Raw genomic sequence first — 16764 nt, 5'->3', positions numbered from 1 at the left:
TGCAAGGCACCCAGGGGAACTGAATACAAGGGGTGACAGTCTGTCTAGGGAGAGACAGGACATATGACAGAGATGACGTCTGCCGCAGAAGAAATAGGACAAAATTTTAAGGACTTCTCAAATGCCAAATGTGAGCTACCATGGAAGCTTAGAACCCTTCGGAACCTCAGACACAAGAGGATCTGCACTCACAAGTTCTTTGCCATGGAGTGCTCCCAAAAGACTGTAGTCAAACAAAAGCCTGAAAAAGATTCTTTCATTGGAACAAGCAAAAAAACCTATTTCCCTGGACTTTTGCTCAGATGAACCGTCAGGAAACCCTCCTGCCAATATAGTTCCAGGATAAAGGGGACATGCACTGAGAGAGGGATAGAAGCCTTCTATCCCTGAGGCTGGAGAGGAAAGCCCCCCTGCTCCCACCATAAGCCTTACATCCAGTAATAAGCAACGGCAAACCTACTGCTGGAGGAAGGCCAGCAAACCCTCTGGCCACCAATTCCAGGAAAAAGTACAAGGCCAGATGGAGGAGGAAGAGAAGCCAAACTGCATCTTTCCCTGGGAGAGGAACAGGAAACATGCTTGGGTCAAGGATCCTGCACTGGTACACAGCAGGGGCCGGAAACCACAGGGAAGGGCAGGAAACTGAAAGCTTTGCTTTATAAAATTGCGGAATAGGACAGAATGCCCATTCTTACCACTACTATTCAACACGGTATTGGGGGTACCATTCAGTGCACTACGGCAAGAAAAAGAAAATATATAAATGTTGGAAAGGAAGAAGTAAAACTGTCATTACTTGCAGATAAACTGTATGTCCACATAAGAAATCCCAAAATCTTAAAAAAAAAAAAACAAAAAACTACTAGAACCAGTGAGTTTAGCAAGCCTGCAAGATACAAGGTTAGTATACAAAAAGAAATTTATTTAAATTTTTTATAAAGATTTATTTATTTGAGAGAGAGAGAGAGAGAGGGAAGGAGAGCACGAACAGGGGGCGGGACAGAGAGGGAGAGGGAGAAAGAATCTCAAGCAGACTCAATGAGGAGCACAGGGCCCAATGCAGGGCTCTATCTCATGACCCTGAGATCATGACCTGAGCCAAAACCAAGAGTTAGGTGCTTAACTGACTGAGCCACCCAAAAAGAAATTGTATTTAAAACATTACTGAGAGACATTAAAGAGAATCTCAATAGCAAAGATATACTATGTGCGCGGATTAGAAAACTCAGTATTATTTAGATGTCAATTCTAACCCAAATTATTCTATAAATTTAATCAAAACCTCAATAAAAAAACTAGCAGGCTTTTTTTTTTTAATGAGATGCTTATTCTAACATTAAAATAAAAATGTTAAAACTCCTAAGTTTATGTTGATAGAAAGAAAAAAAAAACCCCTTCATCTGTGGAAGAAATGAGCAAGCTAAATCAGTATTCCGTAAACTGGTTTAAAAAAAAAAAAAATCTAGCAAGCATTTACCCTGCCTTTCCCATATAAATTATGTCTCAGAGTAACGAAAGAGATGATAATGGAAAGTATTCTTTATTGAAAATTCTAGCTAAAAAAAAAAGCAGAAAGAGTAAATTAGAGTATCAGTATTTTGCATGCCCTAATCAAACAATGGATAATGGAATGATCATCATCAGCTGTTAAAACCATCAGAAGAAAAGCTGATGGGGAACTTCACAATAGATGAATCAGGGCCCCAAACACCTAAGCCCAGTGATCAATTCCAATGACACAAAGTGTAGATACAACCAGTCATATTCTTCCTGATAGGATACAACAGCCAACTGTACAATGCAACCCATGAAGCAGTCTAGCCAAAAAAAAAAAAAAAGATCTTGAATACGATCTAGCCTCTGAATTTAACTCCTGGTTTACAAGAAATTTAAAGGAGAGAGAAATATAGAGGAATATATATATATACATAAAGACACCATGAGGATACCGTCAGCAAAATCCAGAATTAAAAAAAAAATCTTTAAATCAATAAGAAAGATGCAAATCAATACCACAAGGAGATGCCACTTTACACCCACAAGGCAAAAGTGTTTGAAGTCTGATACTAAGGCATAGGGTGGAGATCATGAGGAACTCCTACATAGTACAACATACAAATATTTGGGAAACTAGTTTGACATTCTCCAGTTAAACTGAAGATTTAACTTGACTCCAGGACTAGGCATTCCTATTTGTAGAAATTCTTGCATGTGGGCACCAGAAAATATAAGAATGTTAATATTTTTTTAAAAGGGAAATCATACAAAGGAATGATCGGTAGAATAATCTTTATCATAAATATATATCTTTATATATTATTTATCATAAATATTTATATTATTTATATTTATAAATATATTATAAATATTTTATTTATTATAAATATAAAGATTTATCATAAATATGTTATTCATCATAAATACACTTATGTTGCTTATCATAAATTATCATAAATATATTTGTGTTTTTTATCATAAATATATCTATATCTTCTATATCACATCATATTCCATATATACAACAGAATATAATATAAAACTGGAAGTACAGTGACATGCAACAATATAGATATTAAAAACAATGCTGAGTGAAGAAAAATGTTACAGAAAAATGTATATGGCATGAATCTATTTTTACAAAACTCAAAAATAAGCAAAACTTATATTGCAATAAAATATTTAAATATTTAAAATTTTTTAAATTAAAAATTTAATGATGTAATAAAAAAAGTGCAAAAATTCAGGATGGGGGAAAAAAGAGGAATAGAATAAGGAAGAAATACATCGGTAAATGGAATGGTATTAATAACGGTTGATTATTAAGAATTACTTGAGAGCGGCTCTGAGGGTGATTTTGTTCGTACCCTTCATAACCGACATATGTAACATTTCAATTTTTATTTTCATGTTAAAATTACGTAATAAAAATTAAATGATAGTAAACCATGGTGACTATCTGAAACAGTGTAAGCACAGAAGCCAAATCAATGAAATGGAATGGAATGAAATGGAATAGGAAGTCCTAAAAACAGACAAGGATGGTTCTGTTTCCAGAATTGGTAGAGTAGCTCCTATCAGATGGACTCACCAATAGTTATAAACTCCGGACAAACTATTAAAACTACCTGAAGTCACCGGAGATTGTCCAAAAGCAGGCAGAAACTGGAAGAAAGCCAACGTTTCTCAGAAGTGACTGGCACTGGGTGCATTTCCTGTTTTTAAGGCTTTTCAATTAAGGGGAGGCCACATTGGTAAGAAGGGTCCAAGCTACGTTGAGAAGCTAAACCTCGGACAGAGACCCACAATCTTACTGGTTCGAAGACCCAGATGAAAAAGATCTGAGCTACGGGAGAAAACCCCCAAATTATGTGTGTAAACTTAGCCCAAATCTCTGACTGACCCCTGAGGTGTGGCCCAAGTCTGGGTGGAGGTTGTAACTGCTTCTTCCAATACAGTAGAAATAAAGCTGATAAATAATTAGGTCATTAAGGCCAGATGGGTTCTGTCTCATTCATGGGAAGCATTCGTGCGGAGCCCGGAGCCACCCGATGGCACAGCACTGGACAGGTCAGGTCCTAGCCAAGAGCCTTCCAGCCCTCCCCACACCCGTTAGCGGAACACTACCAACTGACGTCCATCAACACCATGTGAAACAGAAGAATCAAACAGCCAAATCCTGCCTGAACTCCTGACCCACAAAACTGTGAGTTAAGAATGTTTTAACGGTGGTTGTTTGGGGATAGCATGCAACGCAGCAACAGACAACCAGAACACCGTTTATAAAAAGTTCTTGAAACCAAAGAGGTGGCTGACTACTAATAAATAGCAGGTACACTTCTTCAATACTCAAATATAATGGATATTACAAGTACTTAAGTTCCTCTGTAAAATTAATTCATTTTTTTTCCCCTTTGTAGGCATTTTTTTCCCTTTAAAAGAGGAAGAAAAAAGCTTGACATATCTGTAATGTAAGTTACCTAATAAAGCATTAAAGTAATATCACAGGGGTGAGACATATACACTGTGTACTTACAAGGGAATTCTGAAACTCAGTGAAACCAGGTAAGCTAAAGATTTTCCAAGTTCCATACTGACTATATTCTTCAATGTTTATAACCCGTAGGTAGTTTTTGGCCTCACAAGGAAGAAGATACTGAAAGCCAAAGAGTCTTCTCCTCGAGCACCTTACTACTGAAGTAAGAATTTCCAAAGTGGTATGTGATTTTAAGTTAGGCATGTCCTTCCACTTTTCTACTAAAATCAGCTTTGCAGAGAGGAAAGCCAGGATCCTCGACTTGCATGTACCATGTCAGAAGTGTTCTAAAAAAGAAAACTTCCTCCTCAGAGAGCTTAATCCCTTCTCCCACTCAGACCCAGCAGCTTCACTCATGGGAAGGAAGGATGTGGGAATGGAAGCAGGGGCGGAGGGGTGAGTGGGATGAAGATGCCCCCACTGCAGCAACTTCCTGTGCAAACTGGCAAAAGGGGACTTGAGTAAGTGTCCTGGATAGAAGCAAGTGCCCTTCACCTAAACCACAGAAGCCCGGCTCCATTTCAATTAGCCCCTTACACTTAGACTTTTGTGTCTCAAAGTATGACAGAGATTTTTGGACTCCAGCTGAATTCGTTGTGGCCCCCTGCTTCAAACACAAGGAAACGCACCTCATCCTAAACAAGTAAAACACAAGGGCACGCTCAACAGAACGACTGCTTCATTAGATTTCTTTCTCCACCTCTAGATTTTCAGTTTAAGAGAAATTCCGTTCTCCAGTTCACAGGGCAGTGAGAGACTACAGGGCCACGCTGCACCATAAGCCACATTATTTAGGTCAAGAGTAAAATGATTAAAAGAGATGAAGCGCTGGTGATAATATTCAACACCTTTCCTTGCTGGTACGAGGCCTTCCAGCCTTCTTACGACAGGAACACTAAAGAGCAAATTATATTTAAGGGGAAAAAAAAATGCTGACAGCTCATCAATTGATTTGCAATGAAAATGCTAAAAAAAATTAATAAAGAAGTTAAGCTGCTGAAATACAGTTTCACCAATTAGCTTAATGTCAGAGAATTCTAATTAGGTGCCTTGAGATTGCTATTTAGTGTTAAGCCTTCAGAGTGCCAAATTCTCCTTTTCACACAAACTGGTTGCAAAATTAAAGACATTAGGCAGCCTTAATTACATTATCAGAACAGCTGGGATTAGGCAATCTCTGAAGTCAAGACGGCAGTCTTTTGTCACAGGGTGAAAATCCCTGGCTTTCCTGGGTGCCGGATTTTTGGTGCCGTTCCATATCTCACCCATACAAAGCAAGCTGCATTAGAAACAAAAAATTCGCAGACAAAGAATAGAGTAATGCTCAGCAAATAACGAACACATTACCGAAAAAGAAAAGGTAGGTGAAAAGATTAAGCCTGAAATCGGTAGGTTTTGCTCACACCTCTACTGGCGGCCGGCCTGCCAGCCCTCTGGTGGCAGAGAGACTGAGGGAAAGCTCTGTGAACCCACTTGGCCAGTGGAGGCAGCGCTGTTATCTAAAGCTGAAGCACATTTATACTCCCTCGTCCCATGGGGTGTGAAATTAGCAGCTATTGTTTTTACACATTTTTGCCAACACAATGCCTTTTATGTCTTTACATTGTTTATAAAGCAATGTTTTCTTGCACATGGGAACCCTCTTTTTAATTCTAATTTTTTAAGCAACAGGATAGTCTCTCCTCTCCTGACTCCATTCCTTATTCCTCTAAACAATCAACATTTTTTTAACGGCCTCATTTAACAGCATGGTTTTTTCCAATTAAGAAACTGTAAAGATTGGGATTGATGGTGGTGGGGATACCATAATACCCTGAACAGAGGTCAATCTGAAGGTGGCGGAAAAACCACCCGCTAGCACCGACCACTAACCACACAGAACTTCTCCAGTAGTCCAGACAGTAACCCTTTTCTAAAATCTAAAACTGCTATCATTTTTTGATCCTAGTTTTTAAATTGTAGTTGTAGTATGTGTCATCTGCCATCTGGAATACTGCCACAGCCTCCTAACTGGGTCCCTTCCGGGCCTGTTCGTCTCCAAATCTGATCTTGCTAAACTGACAATCAGATCCTGTCACCTCCCTGGTTAAAACTCTTCAATGGTTTTCCACAGCATGGAAAACTCAATCCAAACCCCCTTCCATGGCCCACGCGCTCGTTCTCCAACGTCCTCCTCATCCCCACACCTCACGCCGTCCAGCTCAGCGATCCTCCTCCAGCTCCCCAGGCCGGAACTGTGCGGGGATGGACGCCCTTGCAAGGGTCTCTTGCCGGAATGCAGTTTCCAAGGCTGCGAGAGACGGACTTCTTCTCATTCAAGTCTAGGCGGGAATGTCTGAGCGCTCAGCTTAAAATACATACTTTTTTCAAAGAGATCTTTCCTGATCATCCTGACAAAGTAACATCCCTTCCCTCCGCCAACACCCCAGCTCTCAACATTAGCCTGTTTGGGGTTTTCTTTAAACACGTAAGACTGTTTCCTATTATCTCATTTCTTTCCTGTTCACTTGTTCACTGTCTCTCTCTCCTACCAAAATGCACGTTTGAAAGCAGGTGCCTCACAGAGTGTCACTCACTGACGCATCCTCTGGTGCCTAGTAGCTTTACATGGGGATTCGAGAGATGAATCTCAGTGATTCCTGTCCTCAATGAGCTTACTGTCTAAGGGGCGGGGGGGGCGGAGAAGAAGCTTGCAGGTGAAGAATCATGTATACTTCAGCATGTAAATAAAGACCTGAACCAAGTGCCACTGGCATTTGGAAGACAGAGCAACTAACTTCTCCTGGGGTTCACAGAAGGTTTCAGAGAGGGTGACTCCAAGAATGAAGAATGGGCAGGAGCTCCTCACTAGGGGGAGGGAAGAGGGAGACGAGGCAGGGACCACTAACTCGAAGGCAGGGAGGACGAAAGAGCATCCTGGTGTGCTTGGGAAGGTGGAAGTCGCCTGCCTGGCCAGAGGCAAGGCTGGAAAGGTGCACTGATGCAGGATTACCAGGGATCCTGGGAGCCCTGCTCAAGAGCTACACTTGGTTCTATAGAGCCATCAAACTTCCGTAATTCCACAGAGGAGTTGCAGGGGAAGGAAAGGTAGGCAGGGAGGCTCCCCTTTTATTTAATATTGGGATTCCGAGGAAGCGTGCATGCTTTGGAAAACCTTGAACCCCACACCTGAAGCTCAGGCCTGCTGACATAAAGTAATTCAATCACCTGTCCTGCCAACTCCAATCGCTTGTTACCATAGTAGTCTCGGTCATCCACTTTATTATCTCCTTGGGCCAGAATTACTCTTCGCACCATCACAGCAGTGTAGATACACTTCGCTCGGAAATTGAATTCTTTAACCTGTAATTCAGGAGTTAGAAAAAATTTCGGAGACAATGCATGTTAACCACTACCAACTCCTTCCTTCCCTGTACATGTCATGTCACTCCTCCGAAGAGGTGGCGCCCGCCAACCCTCCTTGGGCCGGTCTGCGAACTTGTACTTGCCACTTCCTTTCTCTGGGTCCCCAGGCACCAGGGCAGAAGGCCAGGACACTCTGCTGGGGACAGAGGGCTGCTTGGAAAGGCACTGGAGAGCCAGAGACACTCACTCTTGCTTTTGACTTTTAAATGGTCTTTCCAGTCATCCAGAGGAGTTTAAAATTCCGTCGAGTCCCAGGTTTCCTATTAAAAATTTTCTAATTCTTTGAATTAGCTCAAAACACCTACAACTGGCAGCCCAAGGGCAGAATCAGAGATCTGTATGTTTTTTAGCCAGCAAGATGTTTTAAAGTAAGAAATTCCTGTGTTTAGGTGGTCACTGTCCACTTCCACAGAGCCCTTGACTTTCCTTTATGATCAACTCCTGAAGGTAGAGTATGTAACCCCTGAATTAGATCATTCATGAAAAATACACGTGGTAACTCATTATAAACCAAACTATTTGGTTAGCAAGATTGTCTAACAAATAATTCTATCACTTAGAAAAAGAGTAACATTATATTAAAGAGGAATGACTACTCTTGCCCACACCCCACATGCCAACATGACCAACCTCTATTTAATGATAAATGAATAAGAAGTAAATACAATTGACCTTTGAACAACACGGGTTAGGGGCACTGACCCCTCACACATTCAAAAATCTGTGTATAACTTTTAACTCTGCCAAAACTTAATTACTACTAGCCTACTGTTGACCAGAAGCCTTACTGAGAACATAAACAGTAAATTAACACATACTTTGATTGTTATATACTATTTTCTTATAATAAAGTAACATACAAAAAAGAAAATTTCATTAAGAAAATCATAAAATACATTTGCAGTGCTGTACTATACTTAAAGAAAAAAACAACACATTTATAAGTGGGCGGCCGATGGAGTTCAAACCCGTGTTATTCGAGGGTCCACTATATCAAGGGTGAGAAGATGGATTCTAGCTCTCTCTCTGACCAGTAACCAGCTGGGGGACAAGACAAACCATCCAGCTTGTCTGGACCCGAGCATCTTCACTGCAAGTAAAGGAGGCTGGACGATGTGACCTCTAAAATTCAAGGTCTAAGAGGTGAACCACCCAGGATTTTAAAAAGTATCTATGGTGGTAACAGTAGCACAACAGTGAGAATGTGCTCGAGGCCACAGAACCGTACCCTTAAACATGGTAAATTTTATGTCACGTATTTTACAATAAAAGAGAGTATATGAGCAGGGCACTGTAAGCTTGTTTCATTTAAAAACATCTAACACCATCTCTGTCCTTCAAAACCATGAAATCGAGTAGCAGCACTCATACATGTCTGAATACAGGAAACTGATTTTAGGTTGAAGCAAGACCCACGAGAAAATAAACATGGTGCTAATGAGAGCATATGGCTAACATTCCCGAAGTTCAAATAAACTACTGGTAACAGAAGGTGATTTCCAGGGGGCAGCCCAGTCTTTTTAGGGTCTCTCTCTTTTCTTATGGAACTAAATAACGTAAACCTGCACTCAGAGTTCTTCAGCAGACGGGCCCCGGAGGACCACAGTTCTCACCTGCACAGATGCTACTCACCGGCACGTGCGTCAGGATGGTAGAAGCCAGGAGCTCTCTTGCCTCTTCTATCTTTGTCTTCTTTGGTCCACCTCCCCACATCCTTTGCCTCCTTACTTTGTTCCCTATATATTTTAATGCCTATAAAAACAGAATATCATGATGTTTGAATGACACCCATCGGAGGGAATTTATTAAACACCAATCCACACAAAACACTATAAACAAAAAGATGAGGGTCCTAGCTACAGAGAATGCTGCATGAGGCTTAGTCAAAAATCAACATTCGTCTTGAATCAATAACAAAGTAGCATTATATGCTGTCCCTTAAACTAGTTCCCTTTTTATAATTTGCTTTCTTACTACAAAATTGATACATGATCACTGTAGGAAATTTAGAATATGCAAGTGAAAAGATGTGTATATACACACACATATATATATACACATGATGTATATGAAGCCACCAACCCTCCACCCAGAGAGAACCACAGTCCACAGTTAATATTCTGGAGCTGTACTTTTTTCCCCTCAAAAAGGAATCACCCCATGTGAAGACCTCTATCCTGAAAGCTGCAGAGCACCACTGAGGGAAAATAAAACCTAAGTAAATCAAGGGTTACGCTGTTTTCATGGACTGGAAGCTTTAATAGTATTAAATGGCTTACTGTTAAAATTCTCTCCAAACTGACCAATAGACACATCGTAATTGTTCCTGGAAATTAATACTCCTGGCAGGTTTTTTAAAAAACAAAAATAAGGGATGCCTGGGTGGCTCAGTCAGTTAAACGTCTGCCTTCAGCTCAGGTCATGATCCCAGGGTCCTGGGATCGAGCCCCACACTGGGCTCCCTACTCCGCAGGGAGCCTGCTTCTCCCCCTGCCTGCCCGTTCCCCCTGCTTGTGTGCGCTCTCTCTTTCTCTCTGACAAATAAAATCTTTAAAAAGAAAGATTAAAAAAAAAAAAAATCGATTGATTCTAAAATTGACATGCAAATGCAAAAGACCTAGAATAGCTGAAACACTCTCGAAAGAGTAAAGTTGGAGGATTTATACTACATGCTTTTGATTAGAAAGCTATGGTAATCAAGACAGTGTGAGAATGGCATAAGGGCAGACAGATCAATGGAACAAAATATGTCCAGAAATAAACCCATGCTTTTATGGTCCGAGGATTTTTGACAAAAGTGCTAAAGCAATTAAACAGGCAGGGGAAAATCTTTTCAACAAATGTTGAAATATCTACATCTAAATATCTACAAAGTAAAAAATTAACTTTGACCCCTACCTCACACCAAATAACAAAAATTAGTTTAAGTGGATTTTAGACATAAATATAGAAACTAAAACTATAAAGCTTCTAGAAAAAAAACAGAATATATTCTTGCCCTTAGGGTAGGTGAAATTTCTTTACACAGGACACAGAAATTGATAACCATAAGATAAACAACAAAAACCTCTTGATAATTAGATTTAATCAAAATTAAAACTACTCATCAAAAGACACAGTTACAATAATGAATAGGGAAGCAATGGACAGAGTGAAAATAGTTACAATAATAAATCTGACAAGGGAATTATATCCAGGATACTTTTTTTAAAAAGGGGACTCTGAAATTCAGTACTAAAAAGACAACTCAGGGAGCCTGGGTGGCTCACTTGGTGAAGTGTCTGCCTTTGGCTCAGGTCATGATCCCAGGGTCCTGGGATCGAGCCCCGCGTCGGGCTCCCTGCTCGGCGGGAAGCCTGCTTCTCCCTCTCCCACTCCCCCTGCTTGTGTTCCCTCTCGCTGTGTCTCTCTCTGTCAAATAAATAAATAAAATCTTTAAAAAAAATAATAAAAAAAATAAAAAGACAACTCAGTGAGGAAAACAAGCAAAAGATTTGGATACTTAATGCACAAAGTCACTAGTGAGTCCACGAAAAGTGTCCAACATCATTAGTCATCAGGGAAATACATATTAAAACCAAAGCAGTATAGACACCACCCAATACCTAGTAGAATGGCTAAAGTTGAAAAGACGGACCAAGACCAAATGTCAGTGAGGACATGAAGCAATCAGAACTCTCACACACTGAGGGGCGGCGGGGGGGGGGGGGGGGGAGGGGAGAACGGACTGCAAAATGATACAATTACTTTGGGAAAAGGTTTAGCAGTTATAAAAGTTACGTACACAACTGCTCTTTGATCCAGCAATCCTATTTGTAGGTATTTATCCAAGAGACATGCTGACCTGTTCAGGCAAAGACTTGTACAGGAATGTTTATAGTAACTTTATTCATAAGACCCAGAGTGAAAAAACGAAATGTCCATCAACAGGAAAAGATAAACTGTGGCACAGTCATACAATGGAATACTACTCAGCAATAATGGACAAATGACATAAAATATCACCCGGTACACTCAGCAGAAGAAACTGGACGCAAAAAGAGTATATTCTTCACAATTCCATAAAGTTCTAAAATAGGCAACATTAACCTGTAGTGAAAAATCAGAACAGCAGGGAAGAAAATCAGAGGAGGGAGGTGAAAAGGACTAAGAAGGGACATGAGGGAACTTCCCGGGGTAATGGAAAAATATTCTACATCTTCTGCAAAATTATGTACATTTGTACATTTCAGCACACATAAATTCTACCTAAAAAATGAAGTATTAAAAACTAATCAAATAGTGGGTGTGAGGAGTAGGTGGAGATTTAGATGAAACAAAAATGGCAGAGTGTTGGTAATTATTGAAGCTGGGTGATGGGCACAGGAGGGTTCATAATACTCTTCTGTATACTTTGTGTATGTTGAAGTTTATCCACGATAAAAAGTTTTTAAAGAAGAGGACAATTTTCTAACAACAATGAATGCATTTTTTTTTTTTTTAAACTGGCTTTCAGTTACTCAGAAGAAAGGTCTGGGATTCCTGATTCTTTATCTTGGAATTCCTGTCCATGATTATGTGCCTGGGAAATTTCTGTGATTCAAAACCTAGTTCAGGTGTCACTTCCTCACCCCACTCCTTTTTCTCTGCTTTGTGAATTCCCTACGTAGAAAGAACTAAGTGCTTTCATTCCGCTTCAGACCACACTATATTTTAACTATTTACAGGTATGTCACTTCTACTAGATGTTGCGTCATCTTTTTCTTTGATTCCTGATGACTAGCTCAGGGCCGGGAAAGGAATGGAACTCCTCTGTGGTAAGATCGGGACATCAGACCTAGGATCCTCTCCATTTAGTGTCCTCTAGAGCGTAAGATAAACTCAGATGTGCCAATCCTTGCCGCAGCGACCTAGCAGTAAGTAGGGACCAGTACCGGATAAAGCAAGCTCACTTAGAAAAACATACAATATCCACATTGCCCGAACTCGTTATGTTCCACTTATCAACCATTTTGGATTACCCATGCCTCGAAAGCCTCTTCTTAGTTGCAAATTATTAATCTGTGCTCTAATCCAGCATACAGTATGAGCGATGTCAATCTTACACCCCCGTTTGCATACTCCCATCCTGAACTGAACTTCTCTCATTCAGTTAGCTAACATTTTCTGTCAGCACCTATTTAGGAGAAATAAATGATTTGTAACCCACTATTTAGCCCTGCTCACCCAGCTTTACAATGCTAGGGTTATAGAGCTATCTGAGCAACAATGATGCTGTTTGTTATAAAAGGAAAAATGGATCTCACTGAATCCACTGAGGGATCATGAAGGTAAACTGCTCTTCCCGAGCATTACACGGCTTTAAAGGAGAGAGTGTATCTCCCCAAATTGAGCCAACTCCTGGGTATTTCTTTATATTTCCTCTTCATGTTCTTAGAACCCTTGGACAATATAATTCCAGTTCGTAACAAAGACTCATGCTCCCTAAATATTTCATTTTCAATAAAGACCAAAAATAGAAGCTCCTAAATCCCAACTTCTCCTGATGTTGCCCTGCCCAAGAACTTGAGTTGACTCTTACTCAGCTGCATCAAAAGAAGGAGGCAGGGATAAGAATAATCCCTACTGATTTGTGCTTTGGAATTATATACACTTACATAGGATGATTAACTTTAAATGTCTGTCTGGCTCAGTCCATGAAAATATCAATAGTGGTGTGATTTTCAGATCATACACTAACAGATGTAAGTGGGAAAATGCTAACTCTATAAGCATCCTGAGTAACAAGAAAAAAGCAGCCTGGAATTTATACCTCGTTGTAAGTAACCCACAGACTAGACAGTGTACACATGGGTAAGTAAGAACTGTCTGTGGTGCTTCTCCAGCAGGACTCCCTACCTCCCAGGATGGCTATGAGGCCGCCACTGACTGATACTTAGCAAAGTACTTTACGAATGTGGGACTAAGCATCTGAAGTGTGGCTGTGAGAGCTCCCTGTCACAAGGGCAGGAAGTACAATTATTTTTATTATTATTTATTATTTTTGTTATGTTTAGCATATATATGACAGTGGGGAACTAATCTTGTCCTAAAATGCCCAAGTTCCAGCTAGGAGTTCTTTAGCAGGTTGACGAAGGCTCTGTTCTGGTAAAGGGTTTCTGAGCCTGGCTTTTCTTTTCTTTTTTTTTTTTTGTAAAGATTTTATTTATTTACCTGAGAGAGAGAGCACATGAGAGGGGGGAGGGTCAGAGGGAGAAGCAGACTCCCTGCCAAGCAGGGAGCCCGATGCGGGACTTGATCCCAGGACTCCAGGATCATGACCTGAGCCGGAGGCAGTCGCCCAACCAACTGAGCCACCCAGGCGCCCGAGCCTGGCTTTTCTTGCTGATGACACTGGGAATTCAGAAAAAGGGGCTGAGACCACATACAACTGAACACTGAAAGCAACCGGAAGTAGGGAATAAAAAGAGAAATTGAGGAGAAATGCAGGAAAAGAAATCTACACTAGACTTGCTGTTGTTCAAAAACATATATTGGGGCAACTGGGTGGCGCAGTAGGTTAAGTGACTGTTGGTTTCAGCTCAGGCCATGATCTCAGGGTCGTGAGAGGGAGCCCCACATCAGGCTCTGCACTCAGTGCGGAGTCTGCTTGGGATTCTCTCTCCCTCTGCCCCTCCTGCTGTGTGCTTGCTGGGCGCGTACTCACTCTCTCTAATAAATAAATCTTAAAAAAAAAAAAAAAAACCCCCCAAAAAAAAAACATATATCACTCAGGCGAATAAGTGAAAAAAGAGTACTTGCTATTATATTAGAACAAAAGCCTCTTGGACACATATCCCCCTTCTAAGTTAGACACCATAGGCCGATAATTTATCAAGACAAACTCCTTCCTCCAATTCCTAAAACACAAGTCAAAGAAGCTTCTCTACTGTTCCTCCCAACTCCCCAACTCCTCCCACACCTACACCCCAAGAAGTCACTGCATCGATGCTTTATGCATGAGCAGCACTAAATCTCCAATTCCCTTTCACAGCAAAGGACGACATGAAAAGACACACCTGCATCTGTGTGAAAATCTGAGCTTTCTGGCACTCTTCCAAACTGGGTCCAAATGCAGCCATCACGTGCTCCTCTGTTCCAATCATCTGTACAATTTCCTGGTCACTCTCAACACCCATGGCCTAGGAAGGAAAGAAAAGATAGAAAGAGTGTTGGCTTTGTGTTAACGCACTGACATTTGCTTATGCTAATTTGGCATTGTTTGTGGGTATTACTTCTAAGCAAAAGCTAGCTCTTTTCTCAGAAACGGTGCCATCTGGCATTGGCAGCCCCAGCCCAAGCTGCAGAAGAACCTGAAACAGAAATTTTGATTGGGAAGAGGAAAACAAACATTCTCAAGCACTTTTTTGCATGTGTGCAATCTTCTAAAATGTTTAAATATCCTGTGAGTGTCATCGTGAAAAAGGAGGTAGGAAGGTACAGCGGAGACACTGGTCACAGCTACAAAAGCAAACTGAAAAATTAAAACAAAACAGCCAAAGACTAGTAAATCAGAAAATAAGCATTGCTGAAAATAAACACAACTCCAATTAGTTTTGTCGCAAGACTAATTTTTCTGAGAATTGTCAACTCATTCACATTTAGGCCTGAAGAATTTTTCCTAAAGGATGTTTTACCTCACTATTCCAGAGATACCAAGCTACTTTATGCAGTTTTTAAGAAGGGATTTTTTTAAAAAAAACTAAAAACACACTTAGGAGGTTTAAGAAACCCACTTATCTTAAGTGTTTCAAGGTGGCAGCCGGCAACGCAGGTCTTTGTAGATTCCATATGGCACTATGGCTCACTCCTTCACACATTTGCCTGGAATTCTGCCATATCAAGAAATAGAGCATAATCTCACTAAACCTCTCTTGGCAGAGAAAGAATCTGTTTCTTAGAAGTTACGGGAAAAGTTATGTTTGCATTAAAATTCTTCCTTCAGCTATGCAGAGAAAATGGAACCCGGGGATAACTGTCTAGCTACGCTTCGATGCTCTGGTGCCCACTTCTCCACACACGAGGGAGAGGGAGGAACACCAAGAACATAAGCCAGAGTACGGTGGAAAAGGGCACCTCTCGAAGTCGAGGGATCTGAGGTGTCTGTGCTAAAACAAGGTCAGTGACAGGCCTCACAACCACTATTGTCGAACCACCTTGTCCACCTCTGTTTCTTCCTTTCTGGGAACAAGAGGATACAAAATTCTACAATTCTACATTTGAATTTGAGTAATCTGTGATCCAGAAATTCGATTTGAATACTTCAGGATCAGACGTAAACTGACTGAAAGTTTTGAAACTTTTGGGGGCGGGGGGGGGAAGGTAAATATCTGCTATGTCCCCTTTAGGCCAACTGTGGTGGTTTAAAAAACATTCAACAATTCTCTGACACTCTCTTCAAAAGGTAAAGACTAATTCTCCTCCTCTAGAGTGTAGGCTAAGCTTAATGACTCACTTCTATAGAAAAAAGGTGCAAGCCACAGAGTACAACTGTGGAGTCCTGATTATGAATAGCTCCAGCCTCCCGCTTGCTCTTTCTCTTACAGAGCTCCTCTGCAGGAAGCTAGTGGCCATGCCCTGAAGACACTCACGCAGCCTATGGAAAGGTCCGATGGTGAGGAGCCAAATGCCATTGTGGGGGAGCCGCGATAGAAGCAGACCCCGTCGTGCTCCAGTCCTGCCTTCAGGTGACTTCGGTGCTGGCTGACATCTTGACTCATCAAAGACCCTGAGCCAGAACCACCCAGCCAAGCAACTTCCACATCTCTGACCAACAGAAACTATGCTATAATTTGTTACACAGCACAGATAACAGACCAACTTTTGGAATTAAATTTGCTAGTTGAACTTAACAAAAATTCGTAAATGTAGAACTTGTTTTGTTCAAAACTGTATTTAGTAAACAAATAAAGATGCTCTCACAACACAAATCTCTTTTCTATACTTTAATTTTCATCTTTTTATCTCTAATTTGATATGATGCATTTGTTCAAATGGACACTAGACAAACTCCACTATTTAAAAATATTAAAAATATAATTAAAAATTTAAAGTTCACTAAAACACTCAGCATTTCACGGATTAAAAGAGAGCAATCCTAAAAAAATTATCAGTTCTAATTTTTAAACAAATGAAGAAAAAAGCCCTAGATTATCCCTTGACAGTAGTGCATCTACTCTGACAGTGATGGCATGTATGTAGGCCCGTCTACATTTTCTCCTTGGCCTGCAAGCCAGCAAGAAGAGAATATTTCTCTGTGAAAAGCTAATTATAATATAAATTAATTTTTGCCTGTCAATCTCCCAAAA

At 40.6% G+C, this 16764-nt stretch overlaps 1 protein-coding gene and 1 long non-coding RNA gene across 4 annotated transcripts in view; one reads left to right on the top strand and one right to left on the bottom strand.

Moving 5' to 3' along the window:
- POLR3B (RNA polymerase III subunit B) overlaps positions 1 to 16764 on the bottom strand; it is a 105537-nt gene that overhangs the window by 62987 nt on the left and 25786 nt on the right. For all 3 annotated transcript variants that reach the window (XM_081822348.1, XM_081822347.1, XM_081822349.1), the window contains 3 exons: positions 14476 to 14598; positions 9071 to 9190; positions 7241 to 7375 (listed from right to left, as the gene is read on the bottom strand). In XM_081822348.1, coding sequence (XP_081678474.1) covers positions 7241 to 7375; positions 9071 to 9190; positions 14476 to 14598 — 378 coding nt within the window. The remainder of the gene's footprint in view (positions 1 to 7240; positions 7376 to 9070; positions 9191 to 14475; positions 14599 to 16764) is intronic.
- LOC145721897 (uncharacterized) lies at positions 4122 to 16386 on the top strand. The gene is made up of 2 exons (XR_014145903.1): positions 4122 to 4196; positions 16003 to 16386. It is a non-coding gene; the product is annotated as an uncharacterized LOC145721897 (long non-coding RNA).

Source organism: Leptonychotes weddellii, chromosome 5 (genome assembly GCF_054177405.1).
Source record: "Leptonychotes weddellii isolate Sample4059 chromosome 5, ASM5417740v2, whole genome shotgun sequence".
Lineage (NCBI taxonomy): Eukaryota > Metazoa > Chordata > Mammalia > Carnivora > Phocidae > Leptonychotes > Leptonychotes weddellii.
Note: the sequence above shows the minus strand (reverse complement) of the source record. Positions and strands in the feature narration are given on the sequence as shown.